Source organism: Podarcis vaucheri (assembly GCF_965113315.1).
Source record: "Podarcis vaucheri genome assembly, chromosome: 2".
NCBI classification, from domain to species: Eukaryota; Metazoa; Chordata; class Lepidosauria; order Squamata; family Lacertidae; genus Podarcis; species Podarcis vaucheri.
The window spans coordinates 131,045,029-131,072,069 of NC_138760.1; the positions used below are offsets into that span (position 1 = coordinate 131,045,029).

Here is a 27,041-nt window from a genome sequence, read left to right on the forward strand (position 1 = left end):
GACCCTGATGTTGGGAAAGATGGAGGGCACAAAGAGAAGGGGAGAAAGATGACGAGATGGTTGGATAGTGTTCTCGAAGCTACCCTCTTTGGCGGTGGGGACCCTCATCTGAAGGACAAGGGAGGTCGGGGTTCGAATCCCTGTGACGGGGTGAGCTCCTGTTGCTCTGTCCGAGCTTCTGCCAACCTAGCAGTTCAAAAACATCCTAGTAGAGTGGTATCTCGGATTACAGACACTTCAGGTCACAGACTCCACTAACCGAGAAATAGTACCTTGGGGTAAGAACTTTACTTCAGGATGAGAACAGAAATTGTGTGGCAGTGACAACAGGTGGCCCCATTAGCTAAAGTGGTGCCTCGGGTTAAGAACTGTTTCAGGTTAAGAACGGACCTCCAGAATGAATTAAGTTTTTAACCCGAGGTACCACTGCACCTCCTATAGTTAAAGCTATGGTTTTCCCAGTAGTGATGTATAGAAGTGAGAGGTGGGCCATCAAGAAGGCTGGTCGCTGAAGAATTGATGCTTTTGAATTATGCTGCTGCAAGAAGATCAAACCTATCCATTCTTAAGAAAACCAGCCGTGAGTGCTCAACTGGAAGGACAGATTGTGAAGCTGCAGCTCCAATACTTTGGCCACCTCATGAGAAGAGAAGACACCCTGGAAAAGACCCTGATGTTGGGAAAGATGGAGGGCACAAGGAGAAGGGGACGGCAGAGGACGAGATGGTTGGATGGTGTTCTCGAAGCTACCAGCACGAGTTTGTCCAAACTGTGGGAGGCAGTGGAAGACAGGAGTGCCTGGCATGCTCTGGTTCATGGGGTCACGAAGAGTCGGACACAACTAAATGTTGTTTAAACAACAATTCAGTCAGACATTGTTGCAGTCATGTCACAGGAAACAACTACTGGAACAAAAGAAATTTGGTGGAAACTAAAGACGCTATGCCCGTGGCTGAGGATAATTGTTTGAACCCTTCCAATGGGTATGGGGGGTGGGAGGAAAAGAAAAAAAATTGTACGGGAAATGTAAAATTTGGAAGGAGATAATATATGTATGTAAAAAATCCTGAACTCGAGTAAAATAAAATAAAAATTTAAAAAAGAAAGTAATGCGAAAGAGATTAATCAGTTTCAGACTTTTAAAAACAACTCCTAAAACAGCAATTTAGTATGAATTTTACTATCTAACGAGACCATTGATCCATAAAATGAAAGCAATAATCAATGTACTGTACTAGAAAAATAAAGAAAACAGTACTGTACATTAAAAGTAAAATTAATTTTTGTCCTTACCAGCACTGATGATAGACATTGTTTGGATGGGGGTCTTTTTATACATTGCCACAGTCACACAATCAATCAAAAACAAAGAACAAGTCACAATCACAAAAAGGCAAATAAAAACGCAATTTTTTTGTGGCAAAAATAAAAGCACCAAATATAAGCTCCAAAGATCACCTCAGAACACTACAATTGGAAATGGAAGGCTTTGATTACAATGGGGGGATGCAAATTAGCAGCAGAACAGTGAAAACAGAAGGAAGAAGGCTTTGATTCCAATGCAGGGGGACACAAATTAGCAGTGCAACAGTGAAAACAGAAGCTCAGGAGCACGTTCGGCTTCCGAAGTAAAGTTCGCAAACTGAAACACTGACTTCCAGGTTTGCAGCATTCGAGTTCAAAGTTGTTCAGGAACTAAGCTGTTTGAAAACCACTGTATGTAGATATGGTTGCCATATGTACAGAACTGCAAGTAGCGTCTGGGAGGAAATTGCTGAAATGTCCGGGAAAATCTGGACCTATGGCAGCCCATGTCGCAAGTGTAGATTTCGGCAAACTTCACTTGAAATAGATTCCCAGTTCCTTCAAGCCCTCCTCATAAGGCTTGGTTTCAGACCCTGGATCATCTTGATTGACTCCTCTGCATCATCTTCATGAAGTTTTCCCTTAGCATGTAGCAAGCTGTAAACCTTGAATTTACTTTCCACAGTTGTTCCCATAAAGCAAAGTCAATGTTGTGTCCTACATCTCTGGCCCAGCTTGTCACTGCTGATTTCATCATTGCATTCTTTGTGTCCCACTCAAATAATATGTTATACATTTTGGATGCTATTTTAACCCTGGAGCCTAATAACTCCCTTTCAAACTGTGAGTTTTGTTCTGCAAATCCACTTTTTTAAAAAAATCTAACTTAAATGTTGCATTCAACTGATGGTAACTTAACCAGTCTCCCTCCCACCTAGAGGAAGAAGTTCCCTTTATAGGGATACCACATACAATTAAGCAATAGCACACGGCCCTAAACCTAACCTCCCAATACATCAACCTCAGCGGGTAAACTATTGGTCTGCTGTGTCAAAGTTTTACTGGGTGGTTGGATAATATTGGCGAGAGCGCCTGTAATCTCACAGTCACCACTTCCCCTGGAATAAGAATCACTTCCGTCCAAACCAGTAAATATGTCTGTAATTATGACAATCTGACCAATGCCTAGACGACTTAAGCCCTATATCAGACTCCCCTCCATGGGTTTCCCCCCAAATATAGAGCATGGTCCAATCCCCTGGACATTCTCATACAGAAGTCCTTCTCAAGGTCATGAATGAATCTGAAGAGGTGATTCAAGCAACAGAAAAAGAGATTCCTCCTAAAGATCAGGGAGAACTTTCTGATAGTAAGAGCCAGCAGTGAAAAGGAACTCCCTCAGAAGGGGGTGGACTCTCCTTCATTGGAGGTATTTAAGAAGAAGTTGGATGGCCATCTGTCATGGATGCTTGAAATGAGTTTTTTTCAGCATTAGCAGGGGTTGGACTAGATTCCTAATCTACCATTCTATTATCCACCCTGCTGTGAGTTTTTAATTGAATTTTTTTCACGACTGAAATTTTATCCACATTCCATGCGCTGATATGCTTTAAACCCTGAATGAACTATTTGGTGGGCCATGAGAGTGGCATTCTGACTGAAGCTCTTCCCTCATTCCAAACACTAAGAGGTTTTCTCTCTTGTATGAATTATTTGATGGGAAGCGAGATTCTGGCTCTGACTGAAGCTCTTTCCACATTCCAAGCACTGATAGGGTTTCTCCCCTGTATGGATTCTGTGATGGGAAGCGAGATGTGATCTGTGACAGAAGCTCTTCCCACATTCGAAGCACTGATAGGATTTCTCCCCTGTATGAATTTTATGATGGGAAGTGAGACTGTGGCTGTGCCTGAAGCTCTTTCCACATTCCAAGCACTGATATGGTTTCTCCCCTGTATGAATTTTATGATGGGAAGTAAGACTCTGCCTCTGACTGAAGCTCTTTCCACATTCCAAGCACTGATAGGGTTTCTCCCCTGTATGAATTCTTTGATGGGAAGTGAGACCGTGGCTGTGCCTGAAGCTTTTTCCACAATCCAAGCACGTATGTGGTTTCTCTCCTGTATGAATTCTTTTATGGGTTATGAGATTGTGGCTTTGACTAAAGCTCTTCCCACATTCCAAGCACTGAAAGGGTTTCTCCTCTGTATGGATTCTTTGATGGTAAGTGAGACTGCTGCTGTGACTGAAGCGCTTTCCACATTCCAAGCACTGATATGGTTTCTTCCCTGTATGAATTCTTTGATGGCAAGTGAGAGTTTCCTTCTGACGGAAGCATTTTCCACAGTCTAAGCACTGATAGGATTTCTCCCCTGTATGAATTGTTTGATGGGAAGTGAGATAGGTCCCATCCCGGAAGCTCTTTCCACATTCCAAGCACTGATAGGGTTTCTCCCCTGTATGAATTTTATGATGGGAAGTGAGACCCTGCCTCTGACTGAAGCTCTTCCCACATTCCAAGCACTGATATGGTTTCTCCCCTGTATGAATTGTTTGATGGGAAGTGAGATAGGTCCCATCCCGGAAGCTCTTTCCACATTCCAAGCACTGATAGGGTTTCTCCCCTGTATGAATTTTATGATGGGAAGTGAGACCCTGCCTCTGACTGAAGCTCTTCCCACATTCCAAGCACTGATATGGTTTCTCACCTGTATGAATTCTTTGATGGGAAGTGAGACTTTCCTTCAGACAGAAGCTTTTTCCACAGTCTAGGCAGTGATAGGCCTTTTCCCCTGTATGAATAGTTTGATGGTAAGTGAGCTTGTCCTTTCGACTGAAGCTCTTCCCACATTCCAAGCACTGATAGGGTTTCTCCCCTGTATGGATTCTTTGATGGGAAGTGAGATGTTGTCTGTGAAAGAAGCTTTTTCCACAATCCAAGCACTGATAGGGTTTCTCCCCTGTATGAATTCTTTGATGGGAAGTGAGACTTTTCTTCAGACGGAAGCCTTTTCCACAGTCTAAGCAGTGATAGGGCTTCTCCCCGGTATGAATTGTTTGATGGGAAGTGAGATGGGCCTTTTGACTGAAGCTCTTCCCACATTCCAAGCACTGATAGGGTTTCTCCCCTGTATGGATTCTTTGATGGGAAGTGAGATGTTGTCTGTGAAAGAAGCTTTTTCCACAATCCAAGCACTGATAGGGTTTCTCCCCTGTATGAATTATTTGATGGGAAGTGAGACTTTTCTTCAGACGGAAGCCTTTTCCACAGTCTAAGCACTGATAGGGTTTCTCCCCTGTATGAAGTTTTTGATGGTAAGTGAGACTCTCCCTGTAACGGAAGCTCTTTCCACATTCCAAGCACTGATAGGGTTTCTCCCCTGTATGAATTCTGTGATGAGAAGTGAGATCCCCACTCAGACGAAAGCTCTTCCCACATTCCAAGCACTGATTGGGTTTCTCCCCGGTATGAATTCTGTGATGGGAAGTGAGATGTGAGCTTTGACTGAAGCTCTTTCCACATTCCAGGCACTGAAAGGGTTTCTCCCCTGTATGAATTCTTTGATGACAAGTGAGATGTTTTCTCTGACTGAAGCTCTTTCCACATTCCAGGCACTGAAAGGGTTTCTCCCCAGTATGAGTTCTTTGATGGGAAGTGAGATGTGAGCTTCGACTGAAGCTCTTCCCACATTCCAAGCACTGATATGGTTTCTCCCCGGTATGAGTTCTTTGATGGGAAGTAAGACTTTTCCTTCGAATTAAGGACTTTGTTTGATTGGAGGGGGACTGGGAGCTCTGACAGATGTTCTCTCCACACTTTGAATATTTATCGGACTTCTCCGCTATGTGGATTCTGTTGTGGTTCCCCTTGTTCATTCCTTCCAATTCATCACCATCTGCAATGAAGAGAGAAGCTAATTAAAGCCTCAGGAAGAAATGGAGCTCCAGATTACTGAACAATGTTAATGAATGCTTGTGATAGAGGAAGAACTGAAGAGAGTTAGATGTGAGTCCTTACTATAGTTTTCTCTGCCTTTGTTGGCTGGAATTGCTTGGCTTTTATCTGGGATAGATTTTGTTTGGCTCAAAACCTGGCACTTGATTCATAAAAATTTCTTCTTGCAGATTTGCGTTAAGATAGGCTGTTTCAATATCAAAAAGATTTACCTTAAACCCACATTGTGCTGCAAGAGCTAGCAATAAACGTATACTTTCACTCCTTGCAGTAGAAAAGGTTTCATCAAAGCTTTCACCTTTTCTTTGAGTAAAGCCTCGTGCTACCAGCCTAGCTTTGTACATAACACCACCATCTGCCAAGTGTTTTATTTTATACACCCATCTATAGTCCACTGCCTTTTTTCCTTCTGGCAATGCCTCTATGGTAAACACATTATGTTCTGCTAAAGATTTTTCTGCTTTCATTGCATTTTTCCACCTTACTATTTCCTGGTGTGGTAACTTTAAAACCTCCTCATAATCACAAGGTTCTTTCTTCACATCAACAGTTTTAACTTCTTGTATAGTAAACCTTTCTGGGGGTACCCCCTTATTGCTTCTTTGTGATCTTCTAACTTGAACACTCTCCCCCTCTGAACTATCTTCCCCTTCTGATTCATCTTGCTCAGGAGAAATTGGTTCAGCTTTAGGAGATTGTGTACTGGGACCCTCATCCCTGAGTTCTCACCACTGTCTCTTTCAGAATTTTCTTTAATTTGTGGCTTTTCTACCTCAGATTTCACAAATTTATCTGTATCATCAGAAGATAACACAACTTCTGAATTTCCATGTAAACGAGCCCAACCATCTTGCTCACAAAACTCTGCATGTCTTGATATCACAACTCTGCCACGCAGTAGTGCAAAACGATACCCCTTTGACCAAGTTTGATAGCCAACAAACCTAAGTTTCTTTGCCTTGGGTTCTCCTTTCCTTCTCTGTCCTTTTGGGATGTGAACCCAAGCCCAGCAACCAAAAGTTTTAACATGGTCTAAAAAGGTTTTTTTTCCATAAAGCAAAAAATGAGGGGTATTGTTTATGGTAGAATGTGTCAGGAAAAAGCAGCAATGCGGCAGCGAGCTGCAGCTGGCTGCAAAGCCAAACAGGATGTTGATGTTTGGGACTGTACCGTGGGAACAAAGGGACAGTCTATTCACTGTACTGAGCACCGGATGTTAGCTCAGAGTGTCATCTGACCTGTACTGAAAGTACAGGGGTGGAGTCTTTCTCTCTACTGTTGGAGACTGGAGAGTGCAGACGTGATTCTCTGTACTGCTGCAATGACAGAAATAAAGACATGTAAATAGATTTCTGTCTGTCTCTTTTTTTAAAAAAAAAGATATTTATTGCAAATTTTGAACAGAAAAAAGGAAAACACCAAACATATATAATACCATCACCACAGTATAACAAACGAAGAAAAACAAAAAGCAACAAGAAATTAGACATAGAATAGAAAAAATACAACAAAAACAACTGTCCATAAATCAAATTTCCATAACCTTTGGACTTCCTCACATCTCCCTTTCCTGCGTTCTCAATAATAAAATTATCAACAGCAATTTATTACCTTATTTCAGTTCTTATTCTGTAATTCTCAAATATTATGTCCTAAACTTTAAATATTTTTATCAAATACTGAACTGCTTAATTTAGACATAATATTACTTCAAATTTCATCATTTTCTTAACCATCACTTATTCTCATATATCTTTCAACTAAATGGCTGATGCCATATTGTTTTCTATCGTGCAATTTCTTAACATTCATACAACTTATAGTGTTTTTGTAAGTAGTCTTTAAACTTTTTCCAGTCCTCTTCCACCGTCTCCTCTCCCAGGTCTCGAATTCTGCCAGTCATTTCAGCCAACTCCATGTAGTCTATCAGTTGCGTCTGCCATTCTTCCAGCGTGGGCAAATCTTGGGTCTTCCAATGAGATTTCTGTCTGTCTCTTTCCCCTCCCTGAGGGAAACAGGGAGGAGGGAGAAATGGTGTGTCCCTCTCACGCTGAGTGGGATCGCCGATCGTGACCTTGCCTGTATCTTGCCGGGAGACGCAGACGGGGAGGTCAACAAGGATCTCAAGCTTAATGCCTGGAGAGTGGCCAGTTACCTCTGACTGAGGCCTGAGAATCCGACATCTGGTAGCAATGCCGGTGGTTCTGATCCATGTAAATCTGCATGAGAGGTTGATGGATCGTTCTTCATCCTCTGCACCAAGGGAGGAAGATAAGTCTGCGCGCAGCTTGAAGCTGAACAGACGGCTGGGCATAGAGAGGAGGTGAATGCCAAGCGACGGAGCCCCAAAGGTATGGAGAATTTATGGCTGTGAAGTGAACGCGTTAAGAGGCTGTCTTCGGTTCAAAAAGTGTCTGCGTTTGAGAGAAACCAGCACTGTGGGGAAAACAGCCACATACCTTGCATTCCTAGATAACGCTGGAATGCACAGTTGCTAAGCGACGAGGAGTCAGAAGAGTTACTGACTGGGGGCTGGAACACGGAGTGTGTTTTGACTAACTTCGCTGTCCTTTGCAAGGACTTTCAAGCAGCTTGCGGTTTATCTGCCAAGTGAAGAGAAGGCAGTAAACAACAAAAAGAGACTGTTGGATTTTACAGGCTCGAGAGTGAGAGCTGAGGCTTGGATTCAAAATGGATGCCAAGAAGGGGGGACGCTTACCTTACCCACCTCCCCTGACTAATGACAATTACTCATCATGGTCTATAAAGATGAAAGCCCTGCTGCAGAATCAGAGGTTATTTGGGGTGATTGAGAACCCCATCCCTGCAGCACCAATGCCAGGTTGGAATTCACAGAATGTGAAAGCCAGGAAGCATCCCACGTCGGAGAGAGTGTGTGCCATTGTTCTGAATGAACACGATCGCCTTGCTGCACTGGATGTGAAGGACAGGGGGAGAGAGGCACGGAGTTCTGACTCCCCCACTGCTATTGCTACTGAGGAGCGTGCTGTAGCATTGAGCGCTGTCCAATGTTACAATTGTGGACAGACTGGGCATCTTCAGCGGAACTGTAAGAAGCCACATGAGCAGAAAGGAGCCAAGGAGAGCTCTGCAACGCCTGAGGCGTCAGGCAAAAGTCGTACCAAGTCCCAGGTGAAACCTGCAAAGGCTTTGATGTCGAAAGGAACCACACCAGAGGTGGAGAACACGTTTGTAATTGACACTGGAGCAACGAAACACATGACCCCACACAGAGGTCTGTTTTCGACGTTTAAGAAGCAAAGCTTCACTGTGAAGCAGGCCAACGGTCAGGAGCTGGAAGCGACCGGGTTTGGAACTGTGTATCTTGAGAGTCTGAACTTGACTATAGACAATGTGTACCTGGTTCCTGAGTTGAAGTTCAATCTGCTGAGTGTGTCGCAGATTGCAAAGAAAGGACTGAGACTGTCCTATGATAGTAAAAGCTGCAAGATCTTCAAAGATGGAGAGCTGTATCATTCTGCCAGAGAGAAAGATGGACTGTATTTGTTGACTTTTGATCAAAGTGATTACATGAAATGTAATGCATTTGATACTAATGAAATATCTCTTGCAGGTGTGACCAAGAGCCCCCGGAAGGTGGCCAGGGTCGACAGAGCATTTCAGCGGGTGTATGCTGATGTGATTGGTCCTCTAGCACCATCTATTTTTTATATATATGCTATTTATTGAAATTTCCAGAACTCAAAAAAGAAAAAAGAAAACCTTTACAATTAAAGCCTTACTTTCATTAACATCTTTTCAGGACTCCCCCATCCCCCTCCCTATTTGTATTCCCCTTTCATTAATTTGGTTCCACAAGTTCTTACTCCCAATTTAAAACTTATTTTGTTTAACCCACTATTCAAATTAGTTATATAACCCCTTTCCCCTTACATTCCACCATCCCTCATCATTAAAAGAAAGCTTTTTCCCCCAAGGTCCACCCCAATTTCCTTCCACAAATTCCCTTTTATTGGTAAAGACGTCCAAACAAGGTAAAAAATATAAAAAGTTCAAAAAATAGTTGTACACCCTTTGGATTCCAGATCTCCCCCCTCCCTTCCCCGGTTTCGATTCCCCATGTCCATCAGTCTATCTACTGTCGGCCTGGAGATCTCACGTCCATAGCCAATTTTTTTTCCCAGTTCCACCTTGCCGGGTTTTTTTGTTTTTTTTTTAAATAATGTTTAACTTCAAACGCCCAGTCTTAAATAGGCCCCTGACAGGCCTTTGGTTTTCCTTGGTCTTTCACAATAATATGGCTCCTCCCTTGTTCTTTCCAAGTCGTCATCAGTCCTTTGTTCTTTTTTCTCACTTTCTCAGGTTTCTTTTCCTGTTCCGCTGCAAAGACATTCTAATTCAAAAATTTAATACTTCTACAGGGGTTATTGTTAGTCAGGAACAAAAACTTGCGTCCAGTCCCTTCCGTTCTTCAATAGATAATTCTATTGTCTCCTTTAATATAAACACCTCTGTAGACAAAATACTGATTCGTTTTTGCAGCTTTCCCAGAAGATAACAAGTCCTGTGCGATTCCAAGAGTATTTTTCCACTTACGACCGTTCTTGTAATGTCCCGAAACCCCTCTAGGGGGATTATAGTAACTTTGTTTCCTCAAATCCAAAAGTCAAATTGTTATTCCTTATTTTCGACAATTTATATCCAAATTGTAACAAATCTAACCAGCAAAGTCCTCATAGCAAAGTTCTCTTTATATTCTCCAACTTTGACAGCTGTCAAAGTCTCTGTCTCTCTTCACCAGGCTCTCTCGCGGATTGCCCCGGTTCCCGGGGGGGTTGCACTTTCACTCTCACCATCCACTCTTCTCCTCCAGCACTTCTTATAATTTCGCATCGTGGAATTAATAATTTTTATCAATAAACAGAAGCAAGCTCCTTAGTTGCCAAATCCTTGTTTTAAAATGTCTACAATAGCGGGGAGACTGACTTCCTTTTTGGATCTCCCCCGCTTGTGCCGAATCCAAAAAAATTTTTTTTTCTCCTTTTAAGTCCGATTTCCAAATTACTCACGGGTTGTTGTTTATAGTCCAAATTTTCAATAGAAGAAGTCAGCGCTCTCCGTTGAATGGCATGCGGCTTCGCTCGGCAGGGAAAGCAGAGGACTCATAGCACCACGCCACCCCCGTCCCCCGCTCCGTAGCCTTTAAAAAGGCTCCTTCGCGGGTCGGGGGGCGCTAACGGTGCCCGCCGAGTCAACCATGTCCACGGGCTCCGTGCCCATGGTTTTTGAGGGTCCCCGCGTCGCCGGCGCGGTAGGACCCAACCCCTGCCGAGCAGGCTCCCTCCGGAGCTCAGAGGGAGTCCGCCATTCGGCGATGGCGCCAACCCGGAAGTCCGGTCCTCTAGCACCATCTAGAGGCAATGCAAGATATTATCTTGTGTGTGTGGATTGTTTCTCTCATTATGTGCGGGTATATACATTAGAGAAACCAAAAGAAGCCTTAGAAAGGTTTAAGGAGTTTTGTGACAAGGTTAAGAGTGTGCAAGATGCTAACATTGATTGTCTCTTCACAGATGAGAAGCCAATTTTTCTGTTACAGGATTTCCAGAAGTTCCTGCAGAAGAAAGGGATAAGGCACAAGGTTGCTGTTTCAGCGGAAGCGTGGAACAGAGGTGTCTGTGTGAGGGTGAACAAAGAATTGCAAAAGGGGGTGAATGCGCAATTGCTTAGTTCACATTTGCCACATGAGTATTGGGCGGAGTCGTTAATGTCCTATGTTCACACGTGGTTGAGAAAGGTCTCAAAAGAGTTGGGAAGTTCTCCTTTTGAGAAGCTGTTCCATAGAAAACCTTCTGTTGCCTATTTCAAGGTTTTCGGGTCTCATGTGAGAACAGAAGCTCCAGGTGGAGTAAAGAATGCCAGAGGCATTTTTGTAGGATATGAAAAGAGTCTCTACAGAGTAATTTTGTCTGAATCTGGACAGGTGATTCTCACAAAATTTCTAGAGAGTGCTCCTGAACAGGAGAGAGTAATTGTGCACACATTTCCCACAGAGCACAATTCAGATGATGATGATGATTTTACAGATAACAGTGGTGATGATGACAGTGATAGCTCACAGAGCTCAGTTGACACAGTCATTGAGAGGAAGTCTCACATAATGGATAGGCCTTCGCAGATGAAGGAAGAACCACTGTTTACTATTGGATCTGGTTCTCCTAAGAGTCCAGAGGATGAACCAGTGAGCAGAGAGGATCAGCACCTCATACGTAGGTCTGAGAGAGTTACAAAGGGTGTACCACCCAAGAGGTATTCAAAAGAGTTTGCTAACTTAGCTGTTGCATGTGTTGCTGTTGTACACAACCGAGGACAGGCTGAAGCTGTGTCTAAGTCAGAGACTAAGACACAACAGAGAGTTGCTAGCCAAGGTAATGCAGATGCACTCATTCCTTGGAAGCCAGACAACCAGAGAGATACACTGGGGAAACCAGTGGCGGGGAGTTCCAAGGGTGGAACTGAAACAACAGGGGATTGTTATATGTATAACAACTGTTTGTATTCTTCTCTGGATAACACTTTGCTCGCAACCCACATTGATACTTTTGGGGGAGGATGTCAGGAAAAAGCAGCAATGCGGCAGCGAGCTGCAGCTGGCTGCAAAGCCAAACAGGATGTTGATGTTTGGGACTGTACCGTGGGAACAAAGGGACAGTCTATTCACTGTACTGAGCACCGGATGTTAGCTCAGAGTGTCATCTGACCTGTACTGAAAGTACAGGGGTGGAGTCTTTCTCTCTACTGTTGGAGACGGGAGAGTGCAGACGTGTTTCTCTGTACTGCTGCAATGACAGAAACAAAGACATGTAAATAGATTTCTGTCTGTCTCTTTCCCCTCCCTGAGGGAAACAGGGAGGAGGGAGAAATGGTGTGTCCCTCTCATGCTGAGTGGGATCGCCGATCGTGACCTTGCCTGTATCCTGCCGGGAGACGCAGACGGGGAGGTCAACAAGGATCTCAAGCCTAATGCCTGGAGAGTGGCCAGTTACCTCTGACTGAGGCCTGAGAATCCGACAGAATGAAGCAATCTGTTCTGTATGTAGTTAGCGCAGAGAATTCCTTCCTCCCAATACTTCCTGGATAAGCCAGAATCACATACGATAGAATCTAGCATTTTTTGCAAAGACCTTATCTTGCGTTCTGCAACTGAATTTTCTTCAGGCGAAAAAGGACACGATTTACGGTGACTAATACCACGCTTTTTCAACCAGACCTGGAGGGCTTCAGACATGAACTTGCCTCCACGGTCACTCTGCAACTGGGTAACTTTGTAGGGAAACTGCCTTTCTATATAGTTGACCCAATTTTTAATCAGTTGACCAGTTTCATTTTTGTGTTTTAACAAGTATACCGGCTATAATCATCCACAAGAACCAAAAAAAACTTTGCTCCTCCTTCAGACTCTGCAAATGGCCCACAAAGGTCTGAGTGCACTAAAGCAAATGGCCTCTTGCTAATTCTAGTACTTTCAGGATAGGACCCCCGCTTACTTTTAGACTCCTTGCAGGTATTGCAGTCCAGAAAAACTGAACATTTTTTCATTTTAATTCCCTTGCTTAATTCTGGCATTTTTGCAATACTGCGGAAATTGGCATGCCCCAAACGACGATGCCACAGATGCTGGCACTCATCATGCAAGGCTCTATTACAGGCTTTAACACATGCCCCAGACTCACTTACTAGCTGGTCTTTCAAAACAAACAAACCATTTTTTAGTGACGCTGTAACCACTTTTCCAGCTTTCTCTATTTTACAGCCTGAACCCGAGAAGGTTACCTTAAATCCCTGCTTAACAAGACTTGTAACTGAAAGCAAATTATTTTCTAAACTTGGTACACATAAAACATTGGTAAACTTGGTACTTAAAACAGTTGATATTCACACTACCCTTTCCAGCTGACTCATGTACTGTTCCGTCAGCTAGTACTACATTTACAGACTTACAAGGCTGCTTTTCTACAAAGCTTTGTGCAGACTTAACAAAAATGTTTGTCGCTGCTGAGTCTAAAATCCAGTCTTGTCCAACGTCGTGACTGGTGCCTCAAACTGCTGCAGAAACATACTGGACTCGACTCTTCCTGTCTCCTGAATTTCCCAGCAAACGCAGGCCGCCCTTTTCTTGTGTTTTCTCCCACAGACACAGTGCACTGACATACTAAATGTTTGGTTGACCCACGATAGCATCTTCTGACCGTGAAAGCTGCTTCCTCTCTGTGGTCTTCAACCTCTTTAGGTTCCGCTCCTCATCAGTTGCATATCTTTTACTGGACTGCCTCTCATTTCTGGAGTTACGGTGAGGGGTTGTGGCCTTCCTCTCATGGCGTCTTTCTTCCTCAGCAAGCAAACGCCCAGTTAAGAAATGCATTGTTAATTGGCTTTCTGGAATTGCCTCCAGCGTCATCACTAAATTGTCCCATGACTCAGGAAGTGAAGACAGCACAATATAAACCTTTCTCTGTTAAGAAAAATGTTCCCCAAGTTCATTTAACTGTGAAAATAAATCACACATTCTTTGAAGGTGTGTTGAAACACTTCACCCTCACTTAGTCTGGCTCGGTACAGAGCTCTCAGAGTAATTTTGCTGCCAGCAGTGTCTCTAATGTGTATCGCTCTCAGTGCTTACCAAATCTCACTTGCTGTTTCAAGGTCTCGCACATGAGATAACTGAGACTAAACTCAAAATTAAATTGGCATAGGCTTTGTCCGCCAGCCTTTGGTCTGCTTCATCTACTTCTTCATCCTCCTCTTTTACAGGAGGGTTAACAATAACAGTCCAACATTGTTCTTTCTTTAAAAATGCCTGCATCTGTAAACTCCATGACATATAGTTGGACTCTCCCAGTTTCTCTACTGGAAAATAGGAAGCTCCCCCTTGAGCTCCAGCTCCAAGTCCAGCCATGGCACCACCCAGTTTTCAGGTTTCCACTCAGTCCTTACTCACACGTGGCTTGAAGGAATGTTCGGCTCCTGGTCTCAAACAGACTCTCCCTGCCGACGCCTTCACACAGCCAGCTGCTTGAGAAACGCTGAGTTGCTTCCAGACTCTGGGTTCTTTTCACGCTCTGTCTCTGCCCACTCAGGACTGGGGACTGGGCCCATAACCTGTTGGAGGGGGATTTCCAGCTGGTGGCAGAGGACAGAGTGACTCCAGGAGACATAGGTGTAAAAACCAAAACTAAAACGAAGACTTTATTACCAAACAAATGAACACAAACTCTGGTGGGTGTTATTCCTGCAGGCAGGCTACAAAATGCTCCTTTTCCCTTTTTACAGCCACGGCCAGCTGCAACCAATTAACCCAGAAACTTCTTAAAGGTATACACACATGTTTCTGTGTAGAATGTCTCCCAACACAGTCATGGAGTCCACACCAACTCAAAGGTCAGTCATCTCTTTGGTCAACAAAATGCAGACAGAAGCAAAAGCAAAAAAAACCCAAACCTGACAGAAGTTACTTCAACGTCCTTAAAAACTCTCAAGCCGACATTTAAGAAGGCCTGGGCAGTTCAGGGAAATCTGGTCATTGTTTAAAAAGGCATGACTAGACAAAGAATATTCACAGAGAAACCAGTTGATATCCCTCCATTCAGGGCTCATGGTGTGGATGTTAGAATCCCAGATGCTGTTGGTCTCCATCCAAACAGTGGAGGTTCCTCACATAGAGGTATGTATGGAATGTCAAAACTCATCTTATGATCCAACAGGGAGTTTCACCGAGAGGGTGCATGATTCCACGATTCTCCTCCTTGACTTCCTTATGCAGAGCTCTCTGGTCAGGATCCAGCAATCTCCATGCCTCAACGAACAGCAATGTCTTCATTTGCGCACTCCCCATCAGCATCTAACTCAACTTGGTTGGTCTCAATTTAAATTTATAAATCACTTTCTTCACTTTGAAGCACCCTCCCATGTTCATGAGAAGATCAACTCTGTATTGTTTCATTGGTAACAGTAGAGGAAAAATGACTATGACTCACACTTAAGCACAACAGTCACAAGAGCTCCTGACTAGGCATTTAGCAAGGAGATGTTCAATGTACTCTGTTCTCTCCTATCTCTCCTTTCCCCCCAATTTAAACCAATTCATGAACTCAGAACTCATACACTGACCACTATTGATAAACCATATGTTATAGATATTCCTGTAAATTTATTCTGCTATTTTTGAGAATCATATGAGAAGACTGAGACAGTCTACATATTTGTATAATTTATTAGTAGTAATAATAATAATTTTATTACTTATACCCCGCCCATCTGACTGGGCTTCCCCAGCCACTCTGGGTGGCTTCCAAAAAAATATTAAAATACTGTAATACATCAAACATTAAAAGCTTCCCTAAACAGGGCTGCCTTCAGATGTCTTCTAAAAGTCTGGTAGTTGTTGTTCTCTTTGACATCTGGTGGGAGGGTGTTCCACAGGTTGGGTGCCACTACTGAGAAGGCCCTCTTTTTTTTAATAAAATTTTTATTAATTTTCCAACACATAATAAAGACAATACAATACAAAATACATAAACAAACAAACACATAAACACGTATACTTTCAAAACCTTCTTTTCTTAAATCTTATTTCTCCGACTTCCCCATACCTCCCCCTTCTGCATACCTGTTTCAAAATTTCTTCAGCAAGTCCTTACTTAATTGATCAAATTGCTCATTTTTCCCTCCTTCTCTTTTACATAATCGTTTACAGCTGTAATCCGCTTTTTTCCTATACCCTTGACATTTTAGCACTCATTAATTTTACAACAGTTCTTAAGATAAACTTTAAATTTCTTCCAATCTTCTTCCACCGTCTCTTTTCCCTGGTCGCGGATTCTGCCTGTCATCTCGGCCAGTCCCATGTACTCGATTACCTTCATCTGCCATTCTTCCAGCGTGGGTAATTCTTGTGTCTTCCAATACTTTGCTAAAAGAATCCTTGCTGCTGTGGTGGCGTACATGAAAAACATCCTATCCTTCCTTGACACCAATTGGCCAACCATGCCCAGGAGAAAGGCTGTAAATTTCATTCCTTTAGTCCACAACTTTGTCCATTTTTCAAAATCCAAATTATATCCAATATCTATGGCCCACTTTACCATAACTTCTTTGACCTCTTCATCCTTGGTGTCCCAATCCAACAGTTGAGTATACATTTTAGATAGCAGTTTAGTTTTACTTTCTATTATTTCTACCTGGAATTTAGATTTTTTTCTCATTCATTCCAATCTTTCTGTCTTCCTTCCATAGTGCATTAATTTGGTAGTACTGCAACCAACCTATCAGTCTACTCTTCAACTCTTCATAGGGTCTAATTTTCCATCCTCTTTCCGATCATTCCAGTAAATCTTCATAGGTCAGTCTCTCACCTTCTATATTTATTTTTTTAACAGTTAATATATCAATAGGCAATAGCCACCAGGGGGTGTTTTTTTTCCAGTAGTCTTTTGTTCTTTTCCCACACCTCTAAAAGTGCTCCTCTGATGATGTGGTTTGAGAAGCCTTTATGCACCTTTTCCTTATTCTGCCAAAGATAAGCATGCCATCCAAATCTTAAATCGAAGCCCTCTAGGTCTAACAGATCTGTGTTTTTTAAGGTGACCCATTCTTTGAGCCAACAAAGGCACGAGGCTTCATAATACAGTCTTAGATTTGGGACCGAGAAACCTCCTCTATCTTTTCTATCCATTAATAATTTAAATCTAATTCTTGGTCTTTTACCTTGCCATATAAATTTGGATAAGATTTTTTGCCAATTTTTAAATATTGCAGTTCCTCTAATCACTGGGACATTTTGGAATAAAAATAAGAGTTTCGGTAGTATGCACATCTTAATCACAGCCATTCTGCCTGACCAGGAGAGTTTAATCCTGTTCCAAATATCTAGTTCCTTTTGTATTTCCTTCCAGGTATTAGTGTAGTTATCAGCCATTAAATTTATACTTTTCATCGTCAGCCATACTCCTAGATATTTTATCTTTTTTACTTCTTTAATTCCCGATTGATGTTCTAACTGTCTCCTTAGATCTTCTCCCATGTTCTTAACCATCATTTTAGTTTTGTTTCTATTTAACTTAAAGCCCGCCACTTTCCCAAATTCCTCTAGAAGTGTCAGAACTTTGTCCATGCTCTGTATGGGATCCTCAACTGAAATTACCAGGTCATCTGCGTATGCTTTCAGTTTAAATTCTTTTACCCCAATTCTGATTCCTCTTATCTCTGATGTATCTCTTATCTTGTTTGCAATTACTTCTAATATCATTATAAATAGGAGTGGTGACAAAGGGCAGCCTTGTCTCGTGCCCTTGGAAATTTCGAATGTGTCAGATAGGTTGTTATTAATGATCAGTTTAGCTCTTTGCTTTGAATAAATTGCTTTGATTCCTTCCAAAAAAGCACCTTCAATTCCTGCAGTCTCCATAAACTTTAATAAGAAACTCCAAGATACGTTATCAAATGCTTTTTCAGCATCAATGAAAATTAATGCTGCCGGGATTTCATTCTTCTTTTCCAGATATTCGATGATGTTTATTATATGCCTAATATTGTCTTTTAGATATCTATTGGGAAGGAATCCAGCTTGATCCGTGTTTATTGCCCTTTTTAAATAACTTTTAAATCTATTCGCCATTATCTCAGCAAAAATTTTATAGTCGTTGTTAAGAAGTGATATCGGTCTGTAATTTTTTACATTTAATTTGTCTGAGTCCGCTTTAGGTATCAGTGTTATGTGAGCATCCTTCCAGGAGTCTGGGATCTTCCCTCCTTGTAGAATATTATTCATTACCTCGCATAGTACTGGGGCTAAGTCTTCCTCGAGGACTTTATAATATTTGGCCGATAGACCATCTGGGCCCGGTGCCTTCCCTAATTTCATTTTCTTTATTGCTTCCTGAACTTCCTCTACTGTTATGCATTTATTCAATTGTGTTTTCTCTTCCTCCGTTATAGTTGTTATTCTGCTATTTTCTAAATATTTTCCTATTTCTATTGTGTCTTCCTCCTCTTTCTGATAAAGTTTTTCGAAAAAACTTAGAAAATTTTTCTTTATTTCATTTGGATCTTCTACAAACCTTTCTTCAACTTTTATCTTTTATCTTGTTATTCAAAGCCTGCGTACCAGATGGAGCTGGTAAACAGCTGCCCTGGACACGGATTTGACCTGTGCCTCCATGGACAGCTATGAGTCCAACATGACTCCCAGGCTGTGCACCTGGTCCTTCAGGGACACAGTTACCCCATTCAGGACCCGGGAATCCTCCACACCTGCCCGCCTCCTGTCCCCCAAAAACAGTACTTCTGTCTTGTCAGGATTCATTCTCAATCTGTTAGCCGCCATCCGTCCTCCAACCATCTCCAGACACTCACACAGGATCTTCACCGTCTTCACTGGTTCTGATTTGAAAGAGAGGTAGAGCTGGGTATCATCTGCATACTGATTAACACCCAGCCCATACCCCCTGATGATCTCTCCCAGCGGCTGCATGTAGATGTTGAAAAGCATGGGGGAGAGGACAGAACCCCGAGGCACCCCACAAGTGAGAGTCCAGAGGTCTGAACACTCATCCCCCCCACCACTTTCTGAACACGGCCCAGGAGGAAGGAGCGGAACCACTGTATGACAGTGCCCCCAGCTCCCAGCCCCTCAAGACGGTCCAGAAGGATGTTATGCTCGATGGTATCAAACACCGCTGAGAGATCCAGCAGAACTAGGAAACAGCTCTCACCTTTGTCCCTAGCCCACCAGAGATCATCAACCAGTGCGACCAAGGCAGTTTCAGTCCCATGATGAGGCATGAATCCCGACTGGAAGGGATCATATATAGTCCTATATGATCCTTGTCCCCTTCATTGCCATGGCGAAGGGGCTTGAATAACTCAGAGAAGCTATGAGCTATGCCGTGAAGGGCCACCCAAGATGAACAGGTCATAGTGGAGAGTTTTGACCAAACGTGATCCACCTGGAGCAGGAACCGGCAAGCCACTCCAGTATCTCTGCCAAGAAAACTCCATGGACAAAGGCAACAGGCATATAAAAGTTATGACACTGGAAGATGAGCCCCTCAGGTTGGAAGGCGTCCAACATGCTACTGGGGAAGAGCGGAGGGCAAGTACAAGTAGATCCAGAGCTGATGAAGCGGCTGGGCCAAAGCCGAAAGGACGCTCAGTTGCGGATATGCCTGGAAGCAAAAGGAAAGTCCAATGCTGTAAAGAAAAATATTGCATAGGAACCTGGAATGTAAGAACTATGAACCTTGGTAAGTTGGATGTGGTCAAAAATGAGATGGCAAGAATAAATATTGACATCCTGGGCATCAGTGAACTAAAATGGAGGGGAATGGGCAAATTCAGTTCGGATGACCATCATATCTACTACTGTGGGCAAGAATCCCGTAAAAGAAATGGAGTGGCCCTCATAGTCAACAAAAGAGTGGCGAAAGGTATACTGGGATGCAATCTGAAAAATGATAGAATGATCTCAATACGAATCCAAGGCAGACCTTTTAACATCACAGTAATCCAGGTTCATGCACCAACCACTGGTGCTGAAGAAACTGAAATTGACCAATTCTATGAAGACTTACAACACCTTATGGAAATGACACCAAAGAAGGATGTAATTCTCATTATAGGGGATTGGAATGCTAAAGTATGAAATCAAGAGATAAAAGGAACAACTGGCAAGCTTGGCCTTGGAGTTCAATACGAAGCAGGCCAAAGGCTGATAGAGTTCTGTCAAGAGAACAAGCTGGTCATCACAAACACTCTTTTCCAACAACACAAGAGACGACTCTACACATGGATATCACCAGATGGGTAGCATCGAAATCAGATTGATTATATTCTCTGCAGCCAAAGATGGAGAAGCTCTATACAGTCAGCAAAAACAAGACCTGGAGCTGACTGTGGCTCAGATCATCAGCTTCTTATAGCAAAATTCAAGCTTAAACTGAAGAAAGTAGGAAAAACCACTGGGCCGGTAAGATACAATCTAAGTCAAATCCCTTATGAATACACAGTGGAAGTGAGGAACAGGTTAAGGATTTAGATTTGGTGGACAGAGTGGGTGGAGGCTCGTAACATTATACAGGAGGCAGCAACTAAAACCATCCCAATGAAAAGGAAATGAAAGAAAGCAAAGTGGCTGTCCAACGAGGCCTTACAAATAGCAGAGGAGAGAAGGCAAGCAAAATGCGTGGGAGATAGTGAAAGATACAGGAAATTGAATGCTGATTTCCAAAAAATAGCAAGGAGAGACAAGAAGGCCTTTTTAAACGAGCAATGCAAAGAAATAGAGGAAAACAATAGAATGGGAAAAACCAGAGATCTGTTCAAGATTCGTACAAAGATTACCATAATAAAAGACAAAAGTGGTAAGGACCTAACAGAAGCAGAAGACATCAAGAAGAGGTGGCAAGAATACACAGAGGAATTATACCAGAAAGATATGGATGTCTCGTACATCCCAGGTAGTGTGGTTGCTGACGTTGAGGCAGACATCCTGGAGAGTGAAGTCAAATGGGCCTTAGAAAGCACTGCTGTCAGAGCTGCTTCCAGATCCTAGCTCACAGAGGATCACGCTAGCCAGCGATCATTAAGTAAAAGTCTTTATTGAATTACAGTTTCCATTCTCAAGCTGCTGCGTGCAACTCTACGTCTAGTGGCTAGATCGGCGAAGCTCCGTCTGAGTCTCCGCCCCTTGCCCCTTATGCACCAACTTAATATCCTAGCCCTGCTCCACCTTTTCCGCCTGACTGTTCTCCTCTGGGTCCCTCTGCCCCCCGGGGTCTCTTCCTTCCTGGATTCTTCTGACGCCGACCCCCCGGACCCTCCTGTCTCCTTGCGCCGGGCTTTAGGACCTGGCTCTCTTTCAGGGCTGCCTACTGCGTCACTTTCCTGTGCATTTGAACTTGGCGCGCGCGCCCAACCTTCCACTTTCCGTCTGACCGTTTCTTCGCTCCCCGATGGAGGTGTGGCCACTCCTGACTCATGCCCTCCCCCCTGTTGTGAGCTGCCAGCGCTTGATCCCTGGCTCCCTTCCTCTTCCCTGCTCTCCGGCGGTGACGCTGGTCCCGATTTCCAACTGCTCTCCTCTGAGTCCCCTCTGGCTCTATCTTCCTGGGGTGTCCCCCTAGGCTCCCCCCTTGCCCTGGCCACTGGTGCTCCTTTCTGTGAATCTTCTGATTCACTGGAAAGACTCGGAGATCTCGGGTCGTCGTCATCACTCATCTTTTCTTCTGCCTCCTCCCCCTCGCTCTCTGTTTCCTCCCTTGCCCTTGCCTCTGCTCCTGAACCCCTGACAACTGCTAATAACAAGACCAGTGGACGTGATGATATTCCAGCTGAACTATTTAAAATTTTAAATGATGGTGCTGTTAAGGTGCTACACTCAATATGCCAGCAAATTTGGAAAACTCAGCAGTGGCCAGAGGATTGGAGAAGATCCGTCTACATCCCAATCCCAAAGAAGGGCAGTGCCAAAGAATGCTCCAACTACCGCACAATTGCACTCATTTCACACGCTAGCAAGGTTATGCTTAAAATTCTACAAGGAAGGCTCAAGCAGTATGTGGACCGAGAACTCCCAGAAGTGCAAGCTGGATTTCGAAGGGGCAGAGGAACCAGAGACCAAATTGCAAACATGCGCTGGATTATGGAGAAAGCTAGAGAGTTCCAAAAAGACATCTACTTCTGCTTCATTGACTATGCAAAAGCCTTTGACTGTGTTGACCACAGCAAACTATGGCATGTTCTTAAAGAAATGGGAGTGCCTGATCACCTCATCTGTCTCCTGAGAAATCTCTATGTGGAACAAGAAGCTACAGTTAGAACTGGATAAGGAACAACTGATTGGTTCAAAATTGGGAAAGGAGTACGACAAGGCTGTATATTGTGTCCCTACTTATTTCAAATACATGCAGAATTCATCATGCAAAAGGCTGGGCTGGATGAATCCCAAGCTGGAATAAAGATCGCCGGAAGAAATATCAACAACCTCAGATATGCAGATGACACAACCTTGAGGGCAGAAAGTGAGGAGGAATTAAAGAACATTTTAATGAGGGTGAAAGAGGAGAGCGCAAAATATGGCCTGAAGCTCAACATCAAAAAAACGAAGATCATGGCCACTGGGCCCATCATCTCCTGGCAAATAGAAGGGGAAGAAATGGAGGCAGTGAGAAATTTTACTTTCTTGGGATCCATGATCACTGCAGATGGTGACAGCAGTCACAAAATTAAAAGACGCCTGCTCCTTGGGAGAAAGGCGATGGCAAAACAAGACAGTATCTTAAAAAGCAGAGACAGCAGCTTGCCAACAAAGTTCCGTATAGTAAAAGCCATGGTTTTCCCAGTAGTGATGTATGGAAGTGAGAGCTGGACCATAAAGAAGGCTGATCACCGAAGAATTGATGATTTTGAATTATGGTGCTGGAGGAGACACTTGAGAGTCCCATGGACTGCATGAAGATCAAACCTATCCATTCTTAAGGAAATCAGCCCTGAGTGCTCACTGGAAGGACAGATCGTGAAGTTGAGGCTCCAAGACTTTGGCCACCTCATGAGAAGAGAAGACTCCCTGGAAAAGACCCTGATGTTGGGAAAGATGGAGGGCACAAGGAGAAGGGGACGACAGAGGACGAGATGGTTGGACAGTGTTCTCGAAGCCACAAACATGAGTCTGACCAAACTGCAGGAGGCAGTGGAAGACAGGAGTGCTTGGCGTGCTCTGGTCCATGGGGTCACGAAGATTCGGACACGACTAAATGACTAAACAACAACAACAATCAGTCGGACACTGTCACAGTCATGTCACAGGAAACAACTACTGGAACAAAAGACATTCAGTGGAAACTAAAGACACTATGCCCGTGGCTGAGGATAATTGTTTCAACCCTTCCAATGGATATGGGGGGGGGGGGAGGGAAAGGAAAAAAATGTACAGGAAATTTAAAAATATAATATATGTATGTAAAAAATCCCAAACTCGAATAAAATAAAATAAAAATTTAAAAAAGAAAGTAATGCATCCTTGTTTTTAAAAGAAAATGAAAAATTATTCCTAAAAGAAAAGAAAAAGGCAAAACACAGAGGGCCCATTTGCAGTCAATCCTGAAATTAGGATCAAGTAGGATCATGGCTTCTAGTGCTGCGCGATGGATCAGTGAGTTCTCTGACATTGGTAGGGCATTCAGAGCACAGTACTGGCGCCAATACATCACGGTGGCCGGGGAGCTGTGACGTATTCCTGGCTCAAATTCCCCGCAGATGTCAAAGGCACTGGAAGGCAGGTGGAGGCGCCCAAAAAGGTGTCCACCTTCTCAATCTCCATCTTCCTGCCTGCCTCATCCCACCCCCAAAATGAGCAAGCCCCAGTACCTCTCCATCCCCATCCATCCATGTCCCCATCTCCCCTCCCCTGGGACTCACCAGATCTCTTGGAGGTCCCTGGGAGGGAACGCTCAGAGGCTGTGAGGAGGGATGCATGAGACAACCTGACCAGGTCAACTGTCCATCTTCCTCCTTCCATCCTCGCTAGGTTTACAGATTCAGTCTCTTTCATCCTTCCTCAGGAGTCGAGAAGCCACCACAAGCTGCAGGGTCCTGGGAGAGAGGAAGAAGCAAAGGGAGCCTCAGAGGCCCTGCAGGGATTCTCTTGCCCTAGATATTCCCCTGCTCCTGGAGAAGCACAAATGGGGCAGCCCCTTCCCAACAGAAACCCCATTTGAAACATCTCCAGTGGTTCCAATTTAATCTGTTTGCACCTCACCCCACTTCATAAGGATGGCATGGTATGCACACTAGTGACCTGAGAGTGGACCCCATTGAACTCAGTGGGGCTTATGGATAGAACTTGGTGCAAAAACCAGGCACCATCCTGTCCCCAAGCCTGAAAACTGCAGCCCCAGAGCATGGGCAGAATACAGCCGAGTAGCTATTACATGTAGGTGCCCCCACGTCTCAGTGCAAGAGATGTCTTAGCAGTTGAGCTGGCTGGGCCCCAAACCTCTTTCGGCTCCTCATTAGAGCTGCTGAGAGACCCTAGAAGGTTGGGAATAGGATCTGGCTCCTGCTGTTTCTTAGCCACCTCCTCATTTTCCTTATTCACGCAAAATGGGGTGATTTTTGGTTGTGCTTTCTTTAGAGAAGCTCTCTTTGGAGCAGGGCCCGTGGAACTCGGGGAGAGACCAGAAATTTTGTAACCACTCCAGGTCAACACCATCATTTCCCTTAATTCCATATCATGTTTCATTATACCATTTGTAGCAATTAAAGCTTTTCTAACTTTAGTCTGCAGCAACTTCTGTGTCATTCACTTAGCTAGACTGGTGACTGGGAGTGGCTGCTGGAACCATGTAAGACCGCTGCTAAAGGAACTACAATGGTTCCCAGTATGTTTCCAAGCAGAATTTAAAGTGCTGGTGTTGACCTTTAAAGCCCTAAATGGCCTTGGCCCAGGATACCCGAAGGAGCATCTCCAACCCCATCCTTCAGCCTGGACACTGAGGTCCAGCACCAAGGGCCTTCTGGTGGTTCCCTCAGTGCAAGAAGAGAAGTTACAGGGAAGCAGGCTGAGGGCCTTCCTGGTAGTGGCGCCCTCCCTGTGGAACACGCTCCCATCAGATGTCAAGGAGATGAGTAACTATGTGACATTTAGGAGACACCTGAAGGCAGCCCTGTATATTATATGTGTTGGAAGCCGCCCAGAGTGTCTGAGGAAACACAGTCAGATGGGTGGCAGGTAAATATTATTGTTATTATTATTATTCACACAGCATGCTGATGGCGGCGGCAGCATCACCCCAGTGGCTTGCCAGGGCAGGAGGGGCATGGTCTTCCTAAAAATATTGAGCTGAGCAAGGCTGGATGCAGCTCCTGCTCCCAAGAGTGGCACATGCCAGTCTGTGCACTGCCTCAGCTGGGAGGGGGCAGATGTTTTACAAGGTTGGAAACCAGATCTCACCCGGCCCTAGGGACTCCTCCCAAGAATCCTGGGAGCCAGAATTGGTTCAGGACCCTGAGAGTTGCAAGGAGACAGCTTCAGCCCTGCTGCGCAAAGACTGCAATTCCCAGAGTGGTCACCAATCCCCCCTTCTTGCCAGGGAACTCTGGGAATTGTAGTTGGGTAGATGGTGGGAGAGGGTCTCCCCTCCAGTCTCCACACTTGGGGGGGGGCTGTATCTCCCCACTCCACAGAGCGTCTCCTTCCTCGGAGTCCTTGGATGCTTCTCTGTGTTATGAAATGCGACTTTCCCCTCAATCTGAAGGGGGCTTATTTGCATGCCCCCCTTTTGTTGCCCCAAAAAGGACTCCTCCCCAACAAGGAAGGCAGCATCTTGATCCAAAGGAAGAAGAGAGTCGCAGACCTGCTGGACACTCAGCCCCTCCCAGGCTTGGCGGAGAGGAATTGGGGGCAGGATCCTCTGCTCCCTGACTTGGGGGTCTCCCTCCCCCCATGCATGGGGGCTGCATGGGGGGGTTGCCTCCTCCCTTGCAGCCCTGGGACCCCCTTCTCCCCGCTGCACCCCAAGGGGGAAGAGAGAAGAGACTCACCGGGTTCCAGGAGGGGCACCGAGGAAGTTTTTGCAAAGCAGAGAGAACAAAGCAGCCTCCTCTTTGCTCGCAGGAAGGGACTGGGCAGGGAGGGGCTTCTGCTGGGGAGGACCTTGCCCTCCCCCGCCCTCCCCTTCCTCTCCTCTCTAGGAATCCCGCTCTGCTCCTTTTAACCCTTGGCAAGCCGAGGGCACCCAGACCGCCCCTCCCTCCCTCTCCCTGACTGCTTCTGCGCTCTAGGGGCTGCCCTCCCTTCTCCATCTGGGCCAAGGACTCTCCATCAAGGGCCCCCCCCCATCTTATGCAGACTGACGACATGGGAGGTGGGGGTTCCCCGTTACCATTCTGCCCTGTGCATCTGGATCCCAACTTTGAAATGACTAAAAACCTGAATGTTAAAGCGCCTCTCCAGGAATCGCCTTCCCTGGGACCCACCGGCAGGGTACGTGCCATCCGGCTGCAAAGTTGGGGACCTGCAGGGGCTCCTTGGAAGTCTCCCCCCCCACACACGCGTTTCTTTTTTCCTGGGGGGCCAAGAGATGCTCCCCTGCCCTGCACCCCCAGGGGCCCCTTTGCGGAAACTGAAGTGTGATGCCCATCAAAGGGAAGGTGAAGGACTCCTGGACCTTTGTCCACAGAGAGCTCCCCCCCTTTCTTCCCCCACACCAAACATAACCACAGTTTTGAAAATCCTTCATATTCTGGGCATGTGCAGATTTCGCAGCTTTCTGTAAACCCGAGGCAGGGAAGAAGTGGTCCCGTTGTCCCCCACCTCCCAAAAAGTTGATTGACATTGTTACCGGAAAAATCCGAGGGCAAAAAGTAAAGACACCTACCAGAGTAAACTGAAGCAAATCAGCAGCCTGTAGGTTTGGTCTTTATTGAAGAAAGACTGTCACGACAGGGTGCTCCCCTCACTTGCAGGTGAGAGGAAAGACACAGAACAATGGGCTGCAAGACCTTATAAAAACTTTTGAAATTCCCATCCTCTAGGTCAAGCCCACCCCCAGAAACATCATGCATACATTACAGAAAGGAGGGGTTGAAGGAGGAGTTGTGGTGGTAACCTGAGTGTCCTGTCACCTGGCTGGTTCCCTTCTACCCCTCCCCATGAATCATTTTCTGAAGACAAAAGGTAGTCGCAGTTTCCTGCCCCCTGAGGGAAGATCTGATCATTGTCCTTTGTTCCAGTCCATGCTGAATC

General features: G+C 44.7%; 1 protein-coding gene and 1 long non-coding RNA gene across 2 annotated transcripts in view; one reads left to right on the forward strand and one right to left on the reverse strand.

Moving 5' to 3' along the window:
- LOC309527467 overlaps positions 1-27,041 on the forward strand; it is a 175,147-nt gene that overhangs the window by 19,917 nt on the left and 128,189 nt on the right. The gene's annotated exons all lie outside the window — the stretch shown is intronic.
- Positions 1,473-27,041, reverse strand: part of LOC309527278 (uncharacterized protein) — a 58,641-nt gene continuing 33,072 nt past the window's right edge. The window contains exon 4 of the mRNA XM_082213975.1: positions 1,473-4,565. Within this exon, the coding sequence (XP_082070101.1) occupies positions 2,989-4,565 (1,577 nt within the window). The 3' untranslated portion in view covers positions 1,473-2,988. The remainder of the gene's footprint in view (positions 4,566-27,041) is intronic.